The 13,532-nt window shown below is 42.5% G+C and overlaps 1 protein-coding gene across 24 annotated transcripts in view; it reads left to right on the top strand.

Annotated features, from left to right (window-relative positions):
• The first annotated feature begins 1,105 nt into the window (after nt 1–1,105).
• NRXN1 (neurexin 1) overlaps nt 1,106–13,532 on the top strand; it is a 1,284,195-nt gene continuing 1,271,768 nt past the window's right edge. For 23 of the 24 annotated variants that reach the window (XM_030884348.2, XM_030884347.2, XM_045285747.1 and 20 more), the window contains exons 1-2: nt 1,106–1,358; nt 4,017–5,688. In XM_030884348.2, the coding sequence (XP_030740208.1) occupies nt 4,917–5,688 (772 nt within the window). In that variant the 5' untranslated portion in view covers nt 1,106–1,358; nt 4,017–4,916. The remainder of the gene's footprint in view (nt 1,359–4,016; nt 5,689–13,532) is intronic. The other variant, XM_045285734.1, reaches the window with a different exon arrangement.

Below are 13,532 nucleotides of genomic sequence, written 5' to 3'. Positions count from 1 at the left end.
TATGTCACATTGAAATAAAAATCTGCTGTTTCTGTTGCCAAATAGACCGGTACTAGTAATATAAAGTGATCACTAATTTAAATGTCCACAGGACACAGACGTACACCATGATTTAAGGCCGGGCTTTCCTAATACCTCTTCTGTAAACTGCCGTAGCGTTAACTCCTTTCTCACCAGGCCCAATAATGCATAGTGAACTTGCCCAGGTACACAGTGAGAGCCTCGCAGGAGTTTTTCCTGTCTCTGGAGCTTACCGAAAACAAAAGGAAGGAGAAGACCCAGGGAAGAGTTAATCAGGCAAAGAACTTGGCTTTCACAGGGAATGACCATGACCCAGGCAGAACACGGGAAAACTGAGGACAGCCAAGGAGCAAGGCAGAAAGCACCCGATCAGAGGGACTGGGGTTTGGTCCTCCAGTTAGTGCCTTAGCCTGGCGGGTCTCTCTGAGTCCTTGTGACTCCGCAGGAGCAGACGCTCGGTGTGTGGTGTGTGCACTCAGGCCAAGTCCACAGTAAGGGGTGGGGCAAAGACGTTGGACCTTGGCAATTGCCAGCGCCTCCGTGAATTCTGCCTGTCCTTGCATTCCTGGAAAAACTGCAGCTTTTCAAGGTTTTCAACGAAGAAACCAAAAGGTCCAAGTAAAGCCAAGGCTCTTCTGGAATCGAGGGCTTCTTGGTCCCTTCCCCATGGCAGCTGAGCCCTTTGCTGGCACTATCTCAGGTACCCCCGCCCAATCCCGAATAAACCCCGGAGAAGTGGAATCTCCGCACATCCTTCCGTGGGTCTAGCAGGGGCCTGGGCATGCTCAGTAGGCTACATGGTTTCTCTCTCTCTCTCTCTCTCTCTTTCTCTTTCTCTCCCTCTCTCGATGGGGGAGGGAAGTGACAAGTTAGAAGTGCTTGCGGCAGGTCTCCGCCCCCAGAATCGGACAACCTCGGCCTGGGGGACACAGCAAAGGTAGAGACGCCTCGGTCCGCAGCGTGGGATTTGCAGGGCTGCGCCGAGCGTGAGTCCCTCTCCTCCAGCGCCCGAGGACGGGGCCGGCGCTCTCCATGGTGCTGCAGAGAGCTCAGCTCCGCCCTTCTCTTTCAGAAGGACAGCACCCGGCGTCACGTAACCCAGCCTTCTTGGGTTCTACCCCCTCCTCCTTCTTCCTAGCTCTTTCCCTCTCCTCCTCCTCCTTCTCCTGCTCCCCTCCGCTGCCTGTTCTCCCCTCCCGCACTCCTGGAGATAGACGCTCAAGCCTGACGCCTCTGAAAAGGCAGCGGCAGTCGCCTTAGACATAGACCTCAGGAAATTCTCTTTGACCGATGCATGCTTCAGGCTCTGGCTCAAGCTAAAGGAAATAATCGGGCAGGTAAAGAAGCTCAATTTGGGTTGGGGGGAGGGGTTGGGGTGAGGCAAGCTGGAGAAGGATATCTTTCCTGTTGTAACTGAGCCAGAATCTGCCACAAATGCAAAGAAAAGGATGGGTGGTGGGAGGTGGGGGAGTGTAGACCTTGGCTGTTTTGCATGGAGCATTTTAAATAGATGACAAGCAGATGAGATGGTGGAACTGGAGTAATAACTTAAAGCCTAAATGCAGTGATGTATTAGCAAAGGGAAGAAGAGAATGGGCAGTTTCTAAATCAAAGCGATAAAATACAGCCTATATTGTTTTATTCCTTCCCCATCAGCCCCATGCTGTGCCTATCCTTAATCTGTTCAGTGGGTTCCAAGAAACTGCACTGGGATTAGGGATGGGGTTCAGAGACTGGGCGGGAAAGCCAGGGAGAATTTTGGGCGTGCATTGGTATTAAGGGACTTTGCAACAGCCAGGAGCAAAAAGATAGCCACTTCTTAAAAATCTTCAAAAGATTTGAGGTTCATTAAGACAGTACATGTTGAAGGGTACTTGGAAAAATATATGTGTGTGTGATATTATAAGCATATTAAAATAAATGTAGCTGCAGCTGATGAACATATTAAATCAATCATTCTAGTGGCTTGGGAATGATTTTGATTCTACAAAAGAAAGAAAAGATTAATGAGGCTGTTGGTCTGCTTTTGAATTAGAGCGCTTCTTCTTTGGCTGCAGTAAGGTTGTTTTTCAGATCCTTTTATTTCCTACACTAATTTGTGAACTCACCAGGTTTTTCCTGCACATAGAGAGGATCCTCTTTCTCCATATAAATACAGATACTCTCTCCCTCACAATGAGCTTCCTCTGAGATACTGGGAGAGCCAGTCAGCCTCCCCTGTGATAAGAATATGTGCATAGTATTCTAGGTATTCCGCCCTTCTCTTTCATTCCTTAAAAAAATTGTCAAGATAGACACTAATGGAAGTGAGAAGGAGGGAGGGGCAAAAAGGAGTTATGTGATCTATGTAGTAGTAATTAATAAAAATAATCAGCTCCAGCAACAGCCACCAATTGGTTTTCTAACACACAAGCTTGTGGATGGAATCAAAACACGATGACATTCCAGATTTATTGACTAAATGGCTAAAAAATCAGCAGATCCCTAAGTTCAATGAAATATGAGTGTGTATTAAATATTATACTATTTAAGAATGATTTATAAGAGCACCTACCTTTGGTTTGATATACAGAAGAGAAATGATCAATTTTTGCTGATAGTGAGGATTTATCAGCCACAGTAAAGAAGCAGCCGAGATGTTTGATTTTCTTTTACTAGTGAGGTGTGTGTGTGTGTGTGTGTGTGTGTGTGTGTGTGTTGAAAAGGAGAGAACCAGGCATCAATATCATCAAGGGAGGAACTTGAAGTGGGATCCCCTAGCTTGGTGGCTCTCAGCTGACACCTGTAGGGACTGCTTTGTACTGAAGAGAAATGCTCTCAGTTCCTTCCATGGAGGAGCAGCACAATGCGGTGCCATAAATTACTGCCAGTTTCAGCTTGTAGGGAAAAAAAAGTGTTAATTGGACAGTGAGCATCTGTGTCCAGACGATAAATGGTGTGTATGTGTTCTGTGTGAGTGTGTGAGTTTGCGCAGGTTTGGGAGTCAGGCGATAGTGGAGAATGATCAGGGAAATCCATGGGTTTGTTTGATATGACCAGATGATCCATTGTGATTTCTTTCTCATGCTGAGAGTATTTTTAAGTAAAAAGAAGAATGGCTTAGGACCAGTTCACACTTTATGATTTCCATGTCATTTCAAGGAGTTTATGAAAAGAGGTGCTTTAACAGTGTACTGAACAGTTCAAACATATGATTTTGAATCATAGCCTCCTGGAACCCTAACATCTGAGGTGACATGCATACCAACTACTGTTCTGGGCTGGCAACCAGATAAGGAGAAGGAGTTAAGACCAATATACTGCTAGGTGAAATATTAAGTACTTTTCCCAGCTTTAGATGAAATAAGGTGGCAATTGTGAACTAAATGGTGGCAAAAATAAATGCATATGTGGTCTCAATTAGGTATCTTCTCCTATAACCATTGTTATTTTAATTAAAAAATTAAAGCAGACCCACAAGAAACAATAAATAGTCCTTTTTCCTCTGAATATAAGAGAAAATGGGAGGAATGCTGCACAAATTTAAGCAGGCAGCTTTCTTCCCACACTTTGCTATACCTTGCCTGTTGTAAAATCTGATATTAACTGAAATCTAGATAGGCTATATTTATATTGTTCTTCTAACAAGCAGATAATGCTATTTACAATACTTAAAGAACACTCCCCTCCAACCCCCTACCCCCCACTTATATGTATTTTGAATAATAAGTTTTCTTGGAAAAAAGTAAAAGGTAATCATAAAGAAGTTACTATTTAAAAGCTGTTGGGAGGTTAACTACAAATAGTTATAACAAACTACCAAGCTGTACTGGTGATCTTAAATGCGATTCTAACTAGTAGGTGATGGTAGAGCTTATTTGTAGGTCAGGACACATAAGCCCCATTTAGTAAGGTTAACTCTGTCTTATTTACAACAGCAATTGCGTACCATTTTCTGAGCTGAATAATAATTTATGGGAGATGTAGAACTTAATTTCTATTTTAATTCTCTGCAGATTTCTTGGTCTTATAAAAAAAGACAAAATTAAGCCAAAACACATCAACAACACAGAACCAATTGATATGCTGGCATCTTAGCATGGTCAGAGGAGGAGGTCAGAGGAACTGTTGTGATTGCCACATTTAACAGCTGATCTATTTCACAGTGTCTGTGTTTGAACCCTACTGCGGAGGACAGAAAAAGGAGAGGCAAAATCCATCCTGTGTGTTCATGCACAAGGGATTCTTCTTTGGCTGCAGTGATGCTGGAAGTCCACGCTATGAGGAAAGAAGCAGGCTCTTAAAGGGGCCCTGAGGTTGACAAGTGGAGTCCAGGACAAAGGCAAGGGCACCATTCTTCCCTCTAGCTTGAGACCCTACAGCTAGGGAAGAAACAAGTGAGACACCAGCATCTGAGGATCTTGGTTCACTGCTGACTGCCGGCACTTCCCTAAGAACAAGTGTTTGCTCCTTACCTGACCCTTCCTGTCTCCGACCACTGGAGGTACCAAGGAGAGGATGGTATTGGAGGAGTGAAGGAAGTCTCTGTGAGCACCACCCTGAACCGACTCCTTGGGCCCACATGGATCCATGATTCCTCTTGGCTTCTCGTAACCCCTCATCCAGGACGTTGCCTCCAAGGTGTACCCCGCCTTGGGTCTGGAAGTTCCGTGGCTGCCCTGCCCCACTGGGGTCTCCATTTTCCCGTTGGGGGGGGTGACTATCGGGAGAGAGGACGGGGTTGTTGGAAGAAGAAGAAGAAAAAAAGAGCTAGCTAGAGGAGGGTGCCCCCCTCCGACTCCAGCCTCCCACTGCAGCCCACTTCCTCTGCGGCCCCTCCAGTCGGCATCACGGTGTCCCGGACCGTTTTGACCCTGTCGGCCCCGGCACCCCCCCGCCGCACCCCAGCCCCGAGCATGGGGACGGCGCTTCTGCAGCGCGGGGGCTGCTTGCTGCTGTGCCTCTCGCTGCTGCTCCTGGGCTGCTGGGCCGAGCTGGGCAGCGGGCTGGAGTTCCCGGGCGCCGAGGGCCAGTGGACGCGCTTCCCCAAGTGGAACGCCTGCTGCGAGAGCGAGATGAGCTTCCAGCTGAAGACGCGCAGCGCGCGGGGCCTCGTGCTCTACTTCGACGACGAGGGCTTCTGCGACTTCCTGGAGCTCATCCTGACGCGCGGCGGCCGCCTGCAGCTCAGCTTCTCCATCTTCTGCGCCGAGCCCGCCACGCTGCTGGCCGACACACCGGTCAACGACGGCGCCTGGCACAGCGTGCGCCTCCGCCGCCAGTTCCGCAACACCACCCTCTACATCGACCAGGGCGAGGCCAAGTGGGTGGAGGTCAAGTCCAAGCGCAGGGACATGACGGTGTTCAGCGGCCTCTTCGTCGGGGGCCTCCCGCCCGAGCTGCGCGCCGCTGCGCTCAAGCTGACCTTGGCCGCAGTGCGCGAGCGCGAGCCCTTCAAAGGGTGGATCCGCGACGTGCGGGTCAACGCGTCGCAGGCCCTGCCGGTGGACAGCGGAGACGTGAAGCTGGACGACGAGCCCCCCAGCAGCGGCGGGGGGAGCCCCTGCGAGGCAGGCGAGGAGGGCGAGGGTGGGGTGTGCCTCAACGGAGGGGTGTGCTCCGTGGTGGACGACCAGGCCGTGTGCGACTGCTCGAGGACCGGCTTCCGCGGCAAGGACTGCAGCCAAGGTAAGGGCCCGACGCCCGACCCCTGGGGGGCTCGGCCTGGCCAGGGCGCAGGGAGGCTGGGCGGTGCATGGGGCCTTCCTTTTCGGGAGCGAGTGTGGCAGTTCGCTTGGAGGTCGAGGTCTGTTTCCTCCTGCCTTTCTGTCTCACCACCACCATCACCACCTCCTCCTCCTCCTCCTCCCTTGACATCCACGTAGTGGCTGCGTAGTCTCCGTTTGCAGGCTCACTTTCCATCTGGGGGCCCTTTGTTTCCACTCTACTTCTTTCCCCGTGGCTTGTCGAAGTGCGACTCCTCTGACCCCATTGCACGGGTTCTTTGCCCGGGCTGGTCCCTAGATGCATTGGGCCCTGGCCCGCCTCTAGTTCTTACCATCAGCCCCGGATCTAGAATACATGAGCAAGCAATGCCAAGATTGGGCCTGCATTTGGTGAGACAGGAGGTGCAGGGGAGGGTCACCATGTCATGCCACCAGATGCCCCATGTGGCAACTCTACGGGAGACAAGAGACCGAGTTCCTAGGCATGGCTGTGCCTTTTAAAAGTTGTGGTGAAGACCGGCTCTTGGTTATGGAAAAAGTGGGATGGCCTGTGAACATGCTCTTGATTAGGGGAAGGAGGCTACCTGGAATGAATGTGGGCTCCCATGGTGATAGCCAAGTCCAACATTGGTTGATTCAGTAAACTTGGTACTTTCTGTACTTTCTTATAGTGGTGGGAAGGTCACAGAGTGTTCAGAAATGTTAGAGTTTAAATAACATACTTCAAATGAACAAATACATTAAGAAAATAAATAATAGAAAAGTTAAGGCACTGCTGGATTGGGAAGCTTTTGCAGGCCAATAAACAGACTATGCAGGTGTATTTCTGAATGTGGATGTATACCTGAAGATGGGGGAACAAATTGTAATTTTTGTTGTTCTTGGGTCTTCACAGTAAAGAATTTAAAATATATATGTATATATTTAGGGATCGTTTCCCCTCCTTACAAATAAAGTTCAGTATTTAGTGTGTTTCCCACAACATCATGAACAGCAACAATAAAAATTAAATAATTTAAAAAACCCAACTATGACTAGAAAGTGAGTGATTTGGAAAGAATGAGACATAGGTGTGTCAGTGGCTAAGCAGGAGCGAAGATGTCAGAAAAGGGAAGGAGATAACTAGGGGGTCAGATGAAGTCAGGCAACGTATGGACAAGTACATTTGTGGCTAAAGTAGGTGGACAAAAAGGGAATTCTTACATCTGGTTTTGAAAGCTGCAGGGACAAAAGCTCTCGATGCGTGTCTGTTTCATTGTGTAATGTTCTCTCTCTCGTTCTCTCATTTTGCTGACACTGCTAAGGGGAACTAGCCCTTGTAAATCTTATTAGGCTTGGCAGTTCTCTCTCACCTGACATTAGGAAAAGGAAAGCATGATAACATTTACAATTGTTTAAGCAGCTATCGAATTGGGGGGGAGGGGAACAAGGCTCATCAATAGTAGAGTTTTGTAGTTTTTATAGGTTTAGAGAAAGAGTGAAGGGTTGTATTGTCCCTTGCCTTCATGTGGATATTTGTTTTCAATGCATTTGGGCTTAAGTGTTTATGGGAACCCGCGTCTCCTTTGGCGTGTGCTGCACTTGAGCTTTGTTAGTAAATTTCCATGGATTTAAGTTGTGATTGACAATGGCAAAACAATACATTTCTTTCCCTCCATCAAATTCAACTGGATTGTAAACCACGAATGAGATAATTAGTATGAACATTTTTTTATATAATACGTGTCTCAAGAACTTATCTTTGCACTGACTTAATAGAAACAAATAAAAATGAACCCTATTTTAGGGGGAACATTGCTCTTCGTATCCCCTTGCCATTTTAAAAGATAGAGAATGCATTTTAAAGAAGGACACATGAGATATCATTTCCGTCCTTAAATTAGGAAACAAATATGATACGACAGCTTGTACTGTGTGGGAGGGTGTTTTAAATGAATTTTTATTTTTCTGTGCATTTATAATGGAGGCATCCAGGGATCATGCATAATCTGGAGGAGTGCTGAGTAGAGAAAACCTGCAAAAAGTAATTTGTGAACAAGAAGCAGGCTTAGAAACAGTCTCTGAAATACATTTTATTTTGGCAAATGGATAGCTCTTCCTATAAGATGAAGAATTCAGATTTTCTCAGATGCATGATTGAATGTTAGTACAATTCATCCCAGATAAGCAAATACATCAGGATTGTTCTGGAGCTCTGATTCATTTTGAAAATTTGAGCTAGAAACAAGAGTGCACAGATCACCAGTACACACGAAGGCAAACAAAAGGGTGGATGCTTTTGATGATTACAGAGAGGAGAGATGGAGGGACAGAGACAGATTCTGTGTTCTAAGTAGGATTGGCTCCATTCTGCTTACATTTTCCCGTTACATGTGTGTCAAGTGACTATTGAATAATTAATTGAGAATGGAGGCCTCTCAACACCAATCAGGTATTGATGCTAGGGATAGATGATTTCTATTCAGATGAAGTATAAACAAAGCCCTGTCTGCAGCCAGTAGTCATAGTGCTTGCTGTAATTCTTTTTAAAAGGAACTTAAAAACAATACATCCACATTCATTAAAGATAATTCAGGGCACAAACAACATCAATAGACAAGCAAACATAAACACAATTTAAGTGTCATGTTTTCAGATATAATTCCTTTTTACAACTTAATAAAAGTTATCTAAAAGTAAAATAGGCTTTCACATTAAAAATATCATGTGTATTCCTAAAAAGACAATAAGAAGTCTCTGCTTCCCTGCTCGCCCCCCAGCTCATAGCACCTTGAAAGAACGCTTGCACCTATGCCTTGTGGAGAATTTTGATTTAGTAAGTGGAGATTCATCCAGATTCTGTTTGTCAAAGCCCAGAGCACTTTATCTATTTATTTCTAGATAAGAATGGACAATGGAGACATTATGAGTCATGTTCAGGTTAGTGCCAGAGCCCAGGTGAAAGTGTAAGCATTTTTGGTCCTGAGCACTATGTCCTTATTTATCTACATAAACAACTCAGTTCATTCAGGCCAAGTATTTCTTCAGCTTCAAATATGATTCAAGAGAAAAAATATGTATCTGAGGGAACAGAACGAATTTCTGCATCTCTTCTGTTCTGTGACCCTGACAGTCACCCCAGGACTCTGTCATCTGAGAATGTCATCCTTACTGAACAATGGTCCTTCTGGAAAATGTAGCTTTTTCATGGCACATATTCATCTAAGCATTCCTTCATTTATAATTTATTAAGTTTCTATATAAGAATATTAATAGTCTCCTAGTATCCTAAAGAAACTAATGAATTCAGTGGCAATCTAGCTTAGAAAAAAGACTACAAATTGATGAATGAGAGATCTGGTTACAATTCTTATGATTTCTAGGTTCATGTCTTATGCATTTTAGTATCAGTTACATTAAAATTTCATACTTAATTGTGAGCATCAGTTTTTACTTGCTCTGCCTATATGGCCCTAAGTACATATGGCTTGTTTTGAAAGTGGCTTGATATAAAAATGAGCTTACATGCGCACACACCAAAATTCACTGCCTTGGAATTGATTCTGACTCATAGCAACCCTACTAGACAGAGTACAACTTCTGCTGTAGGTTTCTAAGGCTATAAATCTTTATAAGATTAGATAGCCTCATCTTTTCTCTTGTGGAGCAGCTGGTGGTTTTGAACTGCTGACCTTATAGTTCGCAGTGCAACTCAGAATCCACTATCCCACTGGGGGCTGCTGAAAGTGTAATAGATGTTATGTAATAAAGCTCTTGCTCTCTGTGGCTTTATTAATGTCATACATGTGCACTCACACATTTATTCACTCCATTATTCAACAGAATTTCTTCATGCTTTATATGTGCCAGGCAAAATACTATGCTCAAGCAATAAAATGTTGTGTAAAGCCAGATACAGTTCTTAACACTTTGATGGAATAACATTCTAGGAAGAAAACACATCAATGAGGAAAAAAATGGAAAATCAAAATGATATATATTTTGAAGGGAATGTTCATGATACTATGAGGATTTAAAAGAGTATGAGTTGCCATTCTCAGAGTTTTTTCCTGAGGAGTAATGAGTCAACTGGAATCTTAGAGATCACAGGCAGAAGAGATGCATTAGGTAACGAGTGCTGGTGGTTACAGATGCCATGACACATACATGTGGGGCTTTTATAAAGAAGAGTGAGACCCATGGGTGCTCACAGGACCTCACAGACAAGTTCAGGGTTCCAGAGTTTATCAGGAAAGTGGTGGAAAAGCAATGGAAAGCCTGTCGTGTGAATGGTGAGTGGCATTGCCAACTTTTCATTTCAACGCTATAGTTGTGGCTTATGAATAACAGGTGAAAGGGGTCTAAGGGAAAAGATAAACCATTATGTTCTCTTTGTCAGTCAACACTTGTTAACCACCCCACTACAAACTGTCTATGAACTAGGCAGAAGAAAGAAAAACAGGCTTCTTTTTCTTTAAGGAAGTTATAACCTTTGTGAATTTGCTTAGGTAAAGAAATCTAACACCATTCTTTATTTAAAATACTTTGGTTTAACCTAAAGGAACACATTATCTGAACCACTTATTTGTTTTATCTGATGGTTTCTCTGAGACATAAATTTGACCTATAGACTCCCAAAGACCAGTGGCAATAGCATACTTGATTGGATCCTCCAAGCCTGGCTCTAAGTGCCTTTCCCGTGAAAATACATATTGGGTGTTTGATTACTTTTAGCTCTTCAGTATTTCAATTGCTACACTAAAGGAAAATATTGTGTAGGCACTGTGAATCTGCAAGTTTAAAAAAAATTTAGTTGCTACTCTATAGAGCTTAAGAATGGGCAAAAACAACTACAATATTTTTGCCAGAACTTTGCTTGATGTCTACCATTGAAGTAAATGTGAATCACTTGGTTTAAAGAGTCTTGAATTTTGATCTAGCGAAGATGTCTGGTTCTTAAAGTATGACAATGAAAAACATCCATATAGCTTATTAAAAAAGGATAATCTAGCACATGAAATAATAATAAACTCTGGCCTTTTATTCTGGCATGTTTTAAGGGAAATAGAATATGTGAGTTTAGAATGTTATTTCCCTATTCTGACATGCAAAATACAGCATAGAAACCCATTACACAGACCTGGGAATCAGACTGCCTAATTTCAAGTAGTGCACACCCAAACTTTTGATGTCTCAGGTTTGTCAAATTAGGATACAAATATTACTTTTATTTCATAAGGCTCTTCTGAAAATTAGGCAAATGACTTTATGTCATGGTATAGCAGTGCCTGGCACATAGTAAGAATTCTATGCATAGCTATTTCTTTTTATTATGCATGCCACCCCCAGAGCCACCAGCACCAGCACACCTACTGCTATCCCTGCACCAGGGGTCTATAGGCAAGCTTCAAATATGGAACTTCTTCTCTTTCATTAAAAAGAGATTGTAATCTAATACTGATTCTCGATTAACCCCAAAGGGACAACTTGTGAATAAAAGCAAACAGCAAATACCACGAGTCATTATTTCCATTTTATGATGTTGTGTTTTAATGTTATTCATATCTAGGTGTGATTCAAAATTTTAAAAAAATAAAATATTAAAAATTAGAATTTTCCACATGATTGCTAAATTACATTTATCATTTAACACAAAAGCATTTGTGAAAACTGTCTCTCACTTTTCACATACATTATTACCTTTATTTCAGCCCAGTGCTATTCCTAAACAGTGATTTTTTTTCACCCAGAATATGACTTACTGGTTTATACAACACGGTATCTATTTTAAATGGAAAACTTTTCATTGCTTTAATATAAAAATGAGATCTGTCTTCTAATTTCCCTTGGAGGGTTGCCTTTAAGTGAATTGGCAGTGGTTAGATGTTAGGCTGTTATCCCCATGGTGGGCATGTCGAAACCGCCAGCAACTCTGCAGAAGAATGACTTGGACTCACACTCCTGTAAACAGCTGCAGTCATGGAAACCTATAGGGGGATCTGATGAGTCAGCAGGTCTCAGTGGCAGTGAGTTTGGTTTGGTTTGGTATGCCACAGTCATGCTCGGTAATATATTCCAACTTTTAAACTTACAAATTATAAACTTATACATAGGCGAATTAAATTATTTTCATACTAAAAGTATCTGATTTTCTAAATTATTATAAAATATGAAATTTAAGCCCATTTATTGGAAAAATATCCTCCTGATTAATTATTGGAAAAACTGGCACTTTGTAATATTCTTGTTATGCTTAGCAGCATAGTGAAGGTTAAGACCTTGAGCCTCACTTGACCATGGAAACAGTGGTTGGTCAAAGGCTACACTTTTTGCCTCAATGAGCATTTGATGGTTATACTGTTTTCAAGGTTAAGTCTTTTAAGTATGTCATTAAAATTAGACCCTTCCATGGAACTTTAAGGTTTTGCATTTCTTATTTGTGGAGATGATGTCTAGTATTAAAGACTGCTGTCCAAAATGTGCTTTTGATAGTGACACCAATGGATTGAACATAATTTAGAATATATCAGGTTTTGCACTTGTAAAATATTTTAGTTGATTGTACAAAAAAGAAATAATATGATTCTAAAACCTGATATTTTTCCCTGGTATATTTCTCTAGGTTTGTGGCTCAGTCCCTTTCTAGCACTCAGAAGTTCCGGGCTAGGTCTGTCTTGATGGTCTTTGCTGAGAAGTGTACCTTAACTTATTCCAGTTAAGTCTCTCTGCGTGTGTGTGCGCGCGCGCATGCACTTTGAAAAGCTGAGCATGGATGACACCTACCTACACCTAGAATATAAGTATAGCTGCAATGCTTTCCCAGATTCTTTTCTTCAAAATTAGGAGATATGCAATAGCTAAACAGAGTGTGGTGTGAGAGCTGAAGAACTAAATTCCAATTAAGAGCTGTTAACAGGGGAGTGGGTTAGAAAACTGTAGGCGTGTAGAGGAGTGGTTTGAACTGTTGAATACAGAACTGCTGGTTTGAAATGTGAACCCCCACTGAATGCACAATAAAAAATCATAAAAGGAACCTTTGATGTCTGTCTTTCAATTGCCAAGACTGTAAATTGTGAAACCTAATTTGGTAATAGATTATGAGCTCCTGTTGGCTAGCGTACCACATATACTGTTTGCAGTGGATAACAGACATAAACTCATAAAAGCTCAACTGTCAGAAGAAAATATCTCCTGCAGTGTGGGAGATGACTCTAGAATATTTTAACATTAATAACAAAGTGTTTTAAAAGTTTTTATTAATCTACTTTAGGGTCATTTTAGATAATTTATACCCAATAGCACACATAAGATTTAGTAGGTGCTTTTGGTACACATTTGTACATTGGTATCTTGAAAGGTAGGTAAGGAGGTCATTGACCCCTAAGTCTCTTCCATGTAAAATCTAAGCAAATAAACTAAGAAATTAAGGGAGCAGCTATACATGTATATATTACATTATCGTATTTAAAGTAAGTCAATAACAGATGTAATGAGTCTTTGATGACAAGAGGGTAGAAGAGAAATTGCCCTAATGTTACTAAGTAGCAGGGACCACAACAGAGCCATGAGCGTGATATGGGTAGTATTTACATGAGTATTTATACTTTGAATACTCTATGAATCTTTTTTTATTTCTCAATTAAATTGACTTTAATTTTGTCATATAATAACAGTTACACTTGTGGACATATATTTCTTGATTCAATTATTTCCATTGATCTATAGGCCTATTCTTTTTTTTTTTAAACATTTTATTAGGGGCTCATACAACTGTTATCGCAATCCATACACACATCAATTGTGTAAAGCACATTTGTACATCATTCT

This window comes from Echinops telfairi, unplaced genomic scaffold, assembly GCF_000313985.2.
Source record: "Echinops telfairi isolate 266 unplaced genomic scaffold, ASM31398v2 ScPeMD7_7475;HRSCAF=8513, whole genome shotgun sequence".
Lineage (NCBI taxonomy): Eukaryota > Metazoa > Chordata > Mammalia > Afrosoricida > Tenrecidae > Echinops > Echinops telfairi.
Note: the sequence above shows the minus strand (reverse complement) of the source record. Positions and strands in the feature narration are given on the sequence as shown.